Here is a 12,266-nt window from a genome sequence, read left to right as displayed (position 1 = left end):
AATTATTCCGAAAACTGATAGAGGCTAAGAAGCATGTGTTTCCTGTCTTACTAACATTGAAAATGGGGCATCCTCACATAATGTCCCTGCTGATGGAGTGAAATGGGAAGCACACAGTGCCACCTGCAAGATATTCAAGGTCTCCAAAAGAACCTGAGTCCAGTCAGGCTCCTAGGTCTAATTCCTAGTGTACAGGAAATGGGGATGTCATGGGGCACGTGTGTAACATCAGAAGTGTACCATCGTCGTTAAAGTCCAGAACGAGGAATTCTGTAGGACAGGTGACTCGATCTCGTACAACAGATGGCATGGGCAGTGGGTCAGGGAAGAGAGGGACTGCTTGAGGATTGTGAGACGTAGGCACATCAGCCATCTGCGGTATGTGGACGTCAGGCTAGGATTCAAACCTCGGCCCCACCGTTTCAGTCTGAGTTGGGACCAGTTCCTCAGCTTGCTTTTGTTTTAGTTGCACATTTAGTGGAGTAACGGTACCTACCTCAGCGTTGATGTGAGCATGAAAAGAGAAGCCATGTGACTGCTTCAGACGGTCTGGGCTTAGCACACGCAGTGAACCATTGGTAAGGTGGAGGTACATTGACGTGCAGTGTGTTCCCTGCACACTGGCGGTGTCTGTGCGTCCCGCAGCTTACCAGTCTTCGGAGCTCAGCTGTCCAGTATAGCACTCACTAGCCACATTGGGCTATTTAATTGAAATTAAGTAAAATTAAAATTTTAGTTCTTTGGCCACATTAGCCATGTTTCAAATACTGAACAATTCCTTTTCCTGTTTTCGTAATACTATTGGGTGATATTTTATTGCATTCAAGCTTTTCCAGAATAATTTTCCTTTAAAAAGAATACTACTATTCAAGTGTATTTTTGTTTTTGTAGCTCTTTTATCTTCCTGCCAAGAAGAACGTGGATTCCATTCTGGAGGATTATGCAAATTACAAGAAATCTCGAGGAAACACAGATAATAAGTAAGAACATACACATCCTTGAAGTATACCCCCAAAGAGACATTTTTCTTTTAAATGTTCTTATTTCCAAATAAATTATCTGAAGCGTATACTTTAAAACAATACCATCAAAAATAGTAAAATACATTTCGTTGGTTTGACAAGGGTTTTGGCTGGCTAACTTTTTCTTAAAGGGCTACATAGTAAATATTTTAGGTAAAATTGAAGCTCCTTCTACATATATAACCCTTGAAAGAGCAATCATTTTAAAATGTAAAAATCATTCTTAGTCTGAGGGCTGCAGTCTCCTCACCTGGTTTATTTATATTTATTTATTTGTTTTGAAATTGATTTCTTGTGCTCTTGTTAAATCTCTTTAAAAAATTTTGTTTAGTAAAAATTCATCCTCATTAGTTCAGCCTTTAATCTAATCCCTACTCTCAGGTTGGTTGAATTAATCCCCATCTTTCATTCCTTTCCCACAATCTGTTTTGAAAGTAAACATCTTTGCTCGCTTCCCAGGGAGTACGCTGTTAATGAAGTCGTGGCAGGGATTAAGGAGTACTTCAATGTGATGCTGGGCACTCAGCTGCTCTACAAATTTGAGAGGCCTCAGTATGCCGAAATCCTCGCAGACCACCCGGATGCACCCATGTCCCAGGTGTACGGAGCGCCACATCTACTGAGATTATTTGGTAATAACGCCGTTTAGAAAACAAAGTTTTTTTCTTGAGGCCTTTAATATGTTTGTCTTTACTCAGTGATACGAAGGGGTAACATGAAATAACATTCTAGAACATGATTCCATTCCAATTTGAACTTTTGTCTAAAATGATAAACTTCAAATTTGCTTTAAAATCAAGAGTTTATAAAATCATGTCTTTTAAAGGACTCACATAATTAAATGCTTATAGTGCTACCTTCGATGTAACTAAATTCTTTTGTTTAAATAGTACGAATTGGAGCGATGTTGGCCTATACGCCTCTGGATGAGAAGAGCCTTGCTTTATTACTGAATTATCTTCATGATTTCCTAAAGTAAGTCTAAGGGCATGCTTGAAATTCAAAACATGAGTGAGTATAGTAAACTGAAAATTACTCAGAGATGGACACTATGGATATTAAACTATAATGACACCGAAGGCATCGGTGCAGGAGCAGCTCCATGGTTAGTGCAGCAGTATCAGTGCAGGTGTTTGGGAACATCACCAACGACAGTGCATACCAGAGCGCTAGGGTGGAGTGGAGTGCCTAGTGGATAGTGACGGGGACAGCTGGCTAGTCTGTGGGAGGGAACAGATCCGCACTTCTGGCATGCATCAGAATTCTAGATGGACCAAAAATTTAAATCTGAAATTAAAACCATTAAGATAACAAAAGGGAAAATGTAGATCAGTATTTTTATCGTTTTTTTGTAGTGGGAATGGTCTTGCTAAAAATTACATAGTACAGGAAACGGTTGATAAGTTTGATTTAAAAAGTTAAAATTTTGCAATAAGAATATACTCAAAGATGAAGGGAACACATATTACATATCTGATAAACAGCTGGTATCTTAATTACACAAAGAAGAGTTCTTATTCAGTAAGAAAGAGGTGAACAAACCAGCAAAAAATAGAACAGAAATTCAGAGAAATGGGAGTACAAAAAAATGTTCAGCATTATGATAATTAAAATATCTCTTGTCAGACTCGCTAAGAATAAAAGGATTGAAGAAATGGGGGGAAAGGCTATCCTGGTTTCTGAGGGTTTTGGTAGGGTATTTTGGCAGTGCGTTTTAAGTTTCTGGGAGCTCGTCCTGTAGAGATACTTAAGCACAGATTCCCAGGCAAGTTGCTGTGGAGAGTACGGAGTGGCTCCCTCATTGGTAGAGAACCGTTGCCAGTTCTCAGAAAAGATCTGGAGGACAGTAGTTCCTGCTTGACAGAGCACTGGGGGGGAGGAGGGGGAGTTTTCCATTTCTACTTTATGTGTTTCTGTATTTGAATTTTCTTAAAATGACACTATATATATTTTCATAAAAACTTAAACTGCAACAAGAGCTGGGGAATGTACTCTGTGTAGTCCAGGCTCTACCAGTAATAAATACTCTCAGCTTACTTCAATTTCTTTATGAAACGAAAGTGCTCTACTAGACATTTCAGGTACCTAGGATTTTTACGGTGTTAATTTTAAGTCAAACTGGATGTTTACTTGTCAATATCTGAACATATTTAGAGAAAGAAAACACCCAGATCAGGGATCCCCAACCCCCGGGCCACAGAACGGTACGGTACCATGGCCTGTTAGGAATCGGGCACACAGCGGGAGGTGAGTGGCAGGCGAGCAGGGCAAGCTTCCTCTGTATCTGCAGCCGCTCCCCAGCGCTGGCGTCGCCCCTTAGCTCCTCCTCAGATTCTCAGGCATTAGTGTCTCAGGAGCGCCGGTCCCTGGTGCCACAGAGGTTGGGAACCACTGACCTAGATGTTATTCTTTTATAGGCCAGGCTCTCAAGTTGTTTATTCTGAAGACGGCTGTTTGCTGTTTTTGAAATAAGAGAATACTCAATGTCGTTACTCTAGGCGTTGTCTGCTACATAACCCTATTGTCTGAGTTGTAATTACATGGTTTTCCTGTGAGGTTGTGATTATTATTTTAGTATATGCTAAAATGTTCTGAGTGGCTTCTGTATATAAGTGAGAAGAGATTTGGATTAAGATGTTCTTTTTCAGTTATAATGAATAACGTTTTATTTCCAGATACCTGGCAAAGAATTCTGCAACTTTGTTTAGTGCCAGCGACTATGAAGTGGCCCCTCCTGAGTACCACCGGAAAGCTGTGTGAGGCGCTTCCCTACCCTTGTGTTTGGATCTCTGTACACATTCTGTTCTTAGTCCTTCTCTTGTACAAATGATGTACTTTGAAAATGTTAGTGTATAACAGAATCGATGTTTGTTTTCCGTTTGGTTTTAAACAGAGAAAATAAAAGGGGTTACAGCTCCTTTTTCCTTTCCTTTATTTTTCATTTCAAAGTTGCTGCCAGTGTATTCAGTGATGGACAACAGAGAGACATACTGTAGAGTGTCCTATTGCCTAGTTGACAAAGCTGCTTTTGAATGCTGGTGGTTCTATTCCTTTGACACTACGCACTTTTATAATACGTGTTAATGCTATATGACAAAATGCTCTGATTCCTAGTGCCAAAGGTTCAATTCAGTGTATATAACTGAACACACATCCATTTGTGCTTTTTTTTTAATGGTGCTTACAGTAAAGAGCCCATCCTTTGCAAGTCATCCATGTTGTTCCTTAGGCATTTTCTCTTTGCTCAGATCGTTGAAGAGTGGTGGCTTGTTTCATGGTTTTTGTATTTGTGTCTAATGCACGTTTTAACATGATAGATGCAATGCATTGTGTAGCTGCAGTTTTCTGGAAAAGTCAATCTTTTAGGAATTGTTTTTCAGATCTTCAATAAATTTTTTCTTTAAATTTCAAAGAGCAATGTGCTTGTGTGGATGTATTACAAAACCTTTGTATATTGGGTATTCCTTCTTGATTTAGACTGATTTTTCAGGCAGGTGTTCACTTTTCTTGTTTGGCCTTTATGGAATGAGAAGTTCGGTTTAGTACCTACCTCTAATCCACAGCAGCTTTGGCATTTTGTTCTCTTGAGTTTTGGCTGAGAAGTTAGAGGTTCACATGACTCTTATTCTATTTTCCCTAAATTATTGTTATTTTGAGCGTTAAAGAGAATTTTCACCTATGAGACAGACAGTTTGCTTTCTGCCAAAAATTGTTTAAGGTGTTTATCAATATTCACAATTCCTAATTTTCAGAATTTTCTTAATTATTTAATAAGACTCCCTCGCTTAAATAATAGCATAAGAATAGAAGAACATTGGTAGGTTTGCCCAGTGATACTAAAGAAGGCAAGATCTTCCCTGGACATTAATCTTTAAAGTAATTTTGAGTATTTTTTTATTTACCAGTAATTCTTAGTGTGGCTTCAGAATGTCTTGTGCAGTAATTAGAGCAGCCGGCGTTAATATGGGTCAAGAAATCTTGAACCAATGATGATAGTTAATTTGTTGCTTCCCAAAAATTGAAATTAGATTAATGTTAAAACTTTTCTTGAGGTATAATTGACATATATTAGTTTCAGCTGTACAACATAATGATTTAATATTCATATATATTATGAAATCACAATAAGTCTAGTTGCTATCCATCACCGTACGTAACTAATTAGAAAATTTTTAAAACCATTTTGTTCTAATACTTTTTGAAAAACTTGTAGGTCTTTATAAATATTTGCACTTTCCAGTATTAAACTAACCGTTGCAGTTTGGATCACAGCCATCTTTGAGACTTTTACATTAGGTACCTCATGTGCTGTGATCTAGAATTTTAGTCTTAAGTTTATTCCTTGAACTAGTGATTCAGTTCAGTTAAATTAAAAGAATGGACTTGAGGGACAGGAAGATGCATGGCTGATGATGAAGCTGCATTTAAATGAATACTTTCTTGGCTTTTTGCCTCCATTTCCTTTCCTTGTTACTGCTGCGTTCAGTTAACCTTTACGTATAAAGGTGGTGAAATAGTTTCATTGAGATATAATTGACATTAGTTTCAGGTATACAGGAGAATGATTTGATATTTATATTAATACATGTATATTTAAAGTGAATTTTTCAAATTGATGGTAAAACAGTAAACTAATGTTTTAGTACAGTCTTAGAACTCGATATACATGTTTATGGAGAAATAGAGATTCGTAAAGCTGTAGGCTCTAATTTTGTTATTAGGACTAGGATATAGTGAAATAGTTTGTTTTTGAGCTTGGACACGTCTGTGGCATTTGTGCGTATCAGAGCCCTGGTACCTTGTTTACATAATAGGCACTCTAAAAATTTTGTGTTGTTTAAGCAGTTGTGGTATCTTGAAAGTTTTGAAATTATTTCCTAAAATTGAGGTCACTTCGTGCCTGCTTATCAACCCTTCTCTCTTTTTTGGCCTTTGCTGAGTGTGATTCTGTGCAGCCCTGTAACTGCCATCTGTCTTAAAGACATTTGTTAATAGTAGCTGCTTATACATTAGCAGTGTATATTACAAACAGGAAGTCAAGGTTACATAGGTTAAGGTACTTGCCCATGGTCCTTCAGCTGTAAACAACACACCCCTGAACCCCCCATCTCCCATTGCCCAGCCACACAGATATCCATTCATCTTCAACGACTGAGTTATCAATTCTTAGGTATTTTTTGCTTTCCCTATCTGCCTCTTTTATGTCTGCCTTGGTGTGTGTATTTTAATAGCTTTCTGGTCCTAACACTTCCCTGCCCCCCATGCATTCATTCATTTCCCGCTACCTGCCACCAGTTTTTACGCAGAGCAGTCGTGCTGCTTCCTTCCTTAGAACTACTGCTTTGCTGTTTAATAGTGTTCGAGTCATGGGAGTGGCGTCAGGGCAGGGTAAGGTTCAAACTCTTAAGTAACACGGCTTCTCCTGTCTTTAGCGTGCTGTTTCAGCCGGGGCTTTTGTTGTCATTGACTTTTGTTTTTGTTTGTTTGCCTCTAGGCTCGCTCTCTCGGGCTGTTGAGTGGAAAAAGCAAGTGGAGAACAATATTACAGTATATTAAAAATCCCATGTTTCAGGAATTATGAACTTATGGTTTTTCTTTAAGGTCTGGAGACTTGTCTGGGGGGCAGTATAGTATTTTCAAATATCATCTGAAACTGCTCCTTCTACAGAATGCCTAGAAATGACAAGATAAAATATAACTTTTTTTTTTTTTTTATAAATACATAGGCGAGCACAAAAAAGCAGGGACCTTTACGAAACCTTTAAAAAATATTTAAAGAGAAAAAGAATTATAAACATGGAAAAAGGAACAATATAGACTTAACACGAAAACCAGTGTAAAATAGTGGCACACTTGGTAACTCAGACCAGCCTCCCACGGAGGACTCTTAGAAAACAAGCAGAATTGTAGTAATGTGTGCCCGAAGGCATTGGCGACCTAAGAAGCTGGGGAAGACTTAATTGCCAGGATCTGAGGGAGAACAGTCTGAGGACGTAAGCCCATGGTTAGTGCTGCTTTTATCTTGCAGGTGTTTGTCCAGGTCACAGTGTGTGCCTGATAGCCTGACTGGTGCTTTTGACAATCTCACTTGGGCTAAAGAACATGGACGGGGGCCTGCCGAGAAATTAGGACCCCACAAGGTTATACCTTAGGGATATGGGTGAGTGAGACGTAATTATTTCCTCAAAAAAAATTTGCAAATACGATGTTCAGCATGTAGTTAGCTAGGTATGCGAGACGATGAAGAATAAATTAAAAGCATCTCTTTGAGCAACAGACTGTTAGATTCAATTTACTTTTAACAAAGGACGAACACCCTAAGTTGGTTTTTTAATAAAAGTCATTCAGATGATATTGGGGTTATAAGACACAGTTTAAAATAACTGCTTACTGTATTCAGAGAAGAGTTGCAGTTGAGAATTTAAGCGGAGAACTTCAAAAGAACCAAATGAGAGTTCTAAAATCAAAACATAATAGCTAAAATAGGAACTTAATATAAGGTTTAATAGATTAGACACAGCTAAAGAGAAATATTGGAAAATAGGAAGAAATATGTATTTCGAGGGACAGAGACAAAGGTGGAAAATAAAGAGATGGTAAAAGACAGCAAATGCAGTGACACAGCTGGTTGGTAACGTGGAAGGTAGCGCAGAGGGGACGAGCAGGAGGGCATGGGGCAGGAGCTGCAGCGGCGGCGGCGGCAGCTGACAGCCTGCAGAACTGGAGAAACAGTGTCAGGTCTAGCGAGCCAGGAAGCCCACTGAACTCAACCCAGTGAACAGCATCCTTCAATAAAAACTTTCAAACAAAATGGAAAAATATTGCAAAATTTATCATAGACTGAAACTGGAGAAGAAAATACTATTTAGTATAGAAAGTTTTGGAGTTGCTTGAAGAAATGAAGCTCAGTGAAAATGATAGATACGTGGGAAGTTTACTAAATGAAAGTATAATAATACTGTCCTGTTGAGTTTATATATAAAATGATAACCGTGACACAAAAGTGCGTTCATTGTCCATGAAGAAGGTGATTGTCAGGAAAGCATGTGGAATCTAGGCCAACCATTAAAAGAACAGTTAAAGAGTTTTACTGCCAGTATAAGAAAATAGTTCGATTTTTTAAAAAAAGGAACAGAACAGGTACAACAAATAATAAGACGGTATATTCAACCTGAGTATGTCACTAACAATGTAAACGGCTAAGTGCTTCAATTAAAAGATTATTAAACCAGTTAAACAAAATCTAACTGTATACCATTTATGAGGACACATCTAAAATATAAGGGTGAAGATTGTTTTAGTTATCTATTGTGTTATCCACTCCAAAACGTAGTTGGCTTAAAACAGTGACTTTTCTCATGAATCAGGGAGTTTGCTGGGCTTCACGGGGCAGTTCTGCTGGGCTTGCCTGGGGTCACTTTTGAGCCTGGTGGCGGGAGGTGAACCCAGAAGAATTGAGGGGCTTGCCTCTTTGGTGATGTTTGCCGGGGGTGCAGTGGTCTGGAGTGAGTTGGACTGTTTGCGCCAACCTGCTCCTGCTCGCGGTACCCACTGCGGGAGGTGCTGCACACAGCGGGCCTCTGCGTCCTGCAGCGCCGAGACCCTATCCACGTGGTAGCGCCCTGGTGCACGCACCGAGCAGCCCGAGGGCAGCCTACGCGGGGGTTTTTTCACTTGGGAAATACTGGTTCACTCAGTTATGCAAAATTTCCAAATGTTGACAGCTCTATACAGTATGGGAGATTGGTGCAAACATTTCTAGGGAAGTCGTGTAGATCATGAATGAAGATGCTTGCATCTGTGAAAGTTTGCCAAAGGACGTCTGTGATAGACTAGGTTCCATGTGTTATCCCGGGTAGAGAACACTTGTGGGCGTCCCAGTCACGGTCCCTGTTAAGGTCTCATCTCCGCCAGACGTGAGTGAGCGAGCCTTTCGCTGACCATAACCTCCACCTGCTGCCTCCCCAGCCAACGCTGGGTGGAACAGCGATGAGCTGCCAAGTCCTCATGCCCAAATCACAGGTTTGTGAGCAAAGGAAATGTCACTTTCAAGTGACTAAATTTCCGTGTGGTTGGTTATGCAGCAACAGGTAAGTATCTTGAACACCTGGATACTTACTTGCCGTCATTGATTGCTGAGTCTGCCGACGCCTGGTAAGGTGCCATGTCTGGGGTTACCATTCAGTCATGTGGTGACAGGTCGGTTACTTTGGATCCCTTCCATCGTAGCGGGGATACCCGTTTCTCTTCACTGGAGTAGATGTGTATTCTGGATAACTAGATACGAATTTGCTTTCTCTAATTTTTTAGCCAATGCTGCTATCTGTGGACTCATCCTTATTTGCCATCATGGTGTTCTGTATGACATTGCTTCTGATATACCCCATCAGCCTGAGGAAATGGTGGGATTAACTACTGAAGACTCAGCTGTGATGCCAGTTGAGAGATCTGAAAGACGGAGATTCTAAATTTCAGGAGGCGTAGCATGTGCTTTGGCTGAATGGCCCGATGTGCCGGTGAGCTCTCAGAATACACAGGACTGGGAATTCCTGCGTAGAGGTAGGAGTGGCCCCTCAAAAGCCAAACGCAGAGTGTTCGCTTCCCATTCCTGCAACCTTGGGTTTTGCTGGTTTGGGAGTTTTGGTTCCCAAGGAGAAAAGCCCTCTCAAGGTTCCAGTGGACAAGATGAGATAGCCTTGTGGAGTCTTCATCCACTGAAGCAGTAGGTAAAGAGACCTGCTTTCCTGGCTGGGATGCTTGGCGCTCGTTACCAAGGAGAAGTGGGGCGGGCGCAGGGAAGGTCATTTGTGGACCCCAGAGGATTCTCTGGGTACCTCCTGGTTGTTTCCATGTCCCTAGGTGAACTTTAATAGAACTTTAATATAAGGCCATTGAGGATTGAGACTTTAGTTATGATCTAGAGTCACTCCATCTGGTAAAAAAAAGTGACCCCCCCCCCAAAAAAAAACTGAGATGTTGGCTGAGAGCAAGGAAAACGTGGACTAGGAAGTTGTTTTCAGACATCAGCTGTGCGTGTGGCCTTGAGAGCTCTAGAGGACTAGCAACGATGTGCGTTTTCTTGTGTTGCAGGATAAATATTCAGGGGGACTGTTTGACTTGGGGGGTAATTAACATTGCACTCATTGTCCTCCTTTTTGGTGGCGAGCATGGGTGTCTTCCTTGGTATGTAGGACAGTTGTATCTCGTCGGGTGAGAGCCGGCAGTGCTGCTGTTACTTCACGGTGGTCAGATGTGGGGACGGGTATGTGGATGCTGAGCATCGGAAGGGGAGGGCAGGATTGGTTCGAAGTTGTTGGGGTCAGCTCTGTATCCAGCTCTCAGACGCTGGGGTTAGGACTAAATTATCTGTGGCTTGGTTCTCGTTAAGTTCTGCCAGTAGGGGGCGTTAGAGGGAGGCCGGACGGTGAGAATCGGGAGGAGCTCCCCGTGCTGGGGGACTTGGCCGGACACTCTCAGAAGTAGCCTCTTCCCCTGTCCCTCAGGTCCCGGCCCAGTCAGAAACAGCAGTTGAGGCTTTTGTTCTGCCTCCTTTCTCCTTATACGTCGTATAGATCACCCCTTGGGGAGAGAACTGCCCTCATTGAAAAGTATTCTCCTAGTTATCAAATTCCTGCGTTTTTTCCAAATGGGGGAAAGATTAAAAACAGGCAAAAAGCCATGGGCTCATTCTCATCATAGAATATTATTCAGCCATTAAAAAACAGGTTAAATTTGGAGAAGTTGATTTGATAAGGTTTGAATAACGTGTTTGTGTAAAAACTGAAGATGCAGAAGGTACAGTCCTTTTCAGCACGTTAGCGGCCCATCCCAGCAGACCGGTCCCCTTCGCGCTCCTCACTGACCCCTCATTCCTCTGTGACGGATGACCTTTGCTCCTGGCCCACTGTTCTCTTTCCACACAGGCTTCTATCAGGTTTCTTAGCGACTTCTGCATCCTCACAGATCTGTCCAGAATCTTGGCTTTGACCTCCTACCTGCCGCAGGAGTTCCAGACTTCATTCCACTCCCAACTCCACGAGTCCTGTGGGCAGGTGCTGCCAACCCATCTACTCTCTTGGGCAGTTTCAGGAAGGGAAAGTGTGTCTCCCCAACCCCCCAACTTCCGAACGACACAAGGTGACTTGTTTTTGATTTGTCTAAAATGGCAGGAAGTGTCATGCTTGCTCTGGCGTTGGCTCTCACTCAGACACCTGTCAAGCCCAGGCAGGTGCAAAATCCACCACATCCTTCCGTGCGTCCGGCCCTTCTGTCTGCATGTGTGACCCTGGGGCGGCGGGGGGAGTGGGTGGAGGCGGGGTGGCAAGCAGGAAAGCACATGTACTGTATTTTTGTCCCAGTGGCTCCTGCGCCCCAGAACTTGTTACCAAGAACCTGTGTGCTTTGTCGAAAGGAACTGAATGACCCAGTAGTCTATTGATCCACCTCATACCCATTCTGAGTTAGATACTCTTCATGGCATGGTGTGAGTCCTTCCTTGTGGACGACACAGCTGGCTTTCACGGGGGTCTGGGCCGAGGGGTGAGCTCAGCCCTGTGAGGAGCCCAGGAGAGAGAGGGCAGCGGTCACCACGTATGATGCAAACACACAGTTGTCCCGCTCACGCCGATGTGCTGAGAAGCCCGGTTGCCAGGCAGCGGGGTTGCCAGGCTGAGCTGGTCCCAGTGCCCTCAGTGGGAGAGTCTGGTTGGGGAAAACTGGGAAGATGAAACCAAAGTAAAAGATTCTTTATAAGTATTATATATATTTGACATCTAGAATATCGAGAATAATTAGAGAGGAATTGAAAATGAGGAAGAAGAAATAAGGGAAGTGAATGGTTCCCTAAGCACAGATGTGTTTTTGGCCTTGAGAGACAGGACGGCAGCTGAGCCTGGGAGGCGGTTCTTGCCCCAGGAAGGGGGTGGGGTCGGCCACAGAGGTGCTGCATCTGGGAGATTAAAGTTAGATGTACTGCTGAGGGTGTAAGCATGTAAGGAGCAGGGCGCTTCGGCATGTCCTCGATCTGCTCTCTGGCCTGAGATCAGACCATCCTGCGGGCCTAGGAGTGGTACCAGCACTGCTGAGCCCCTGGCGAGCTGAGCACCATGCTTGCGACATAGGTGACGGCTTCGCGCTTTTATTCAGGACCAAATCATTGCTTTCCTTCCTGGTCCCGGAGCTGAGACACAGAGATGCCTGCATGGGGAGACTAGTCTGGGACCCCGAAGGCTCCGATATGACCAG

At 42.5% G+C, this 12,266-nt stretch overlaps 1 protein-coding gene across 1 annotated transcript in view; it reads left to right on the top strand.

The window, feature by feature from the left end:
• Positions 1–4,434, top strand: part of MORF4L1 (mortality factor 4 like 1) — a gene marked incomplete at its 5' end in the record, with an annotated part of 17,301 nt that extends 12,867 nt beyond the window's left edge. The window contains 4 exons of the mRNA XM_025050420.1: positions 892–980; positions 1,482–1,654; positions 1,913–1,997; positions 3,698–4,434. Of these exons, the coding sequence (XP_024906188.1) occupies positions 892–980; positions 1,482–1,654; positions 1,913–1,997; positions 3,698–3,782 (432 nt within the window). The remainder of the gene's footprint in view (positions 1–891; positions 981–1,481; positions 1,655–1,912; positions 1,998–3,697) is intronic.
• Between the last annotated feature and the right edge of the window lie 7,832 nt (positions 4,435–12,266).

This window comes from Pteropus alecto, unplaced genomic scaffold (genome assembly GCF_000325575.1).
Source record: "Pteropus alecto unplaced genomic scaffold, ASM32557v1 scaffold60, whole genome shotgun sequence".
Taxonomy (NCBI): Eukaryota; Metazoa; Chordata; class Mammalia; order Chiroptera; family Pteropodidae; genus Pteropus; species Pteropus alecto.
The sequence above is the reverse complement of the archived record's forward strand: the minus strand, read 5'-3'. Positions and strand labels throughout refer to the sequence as shown.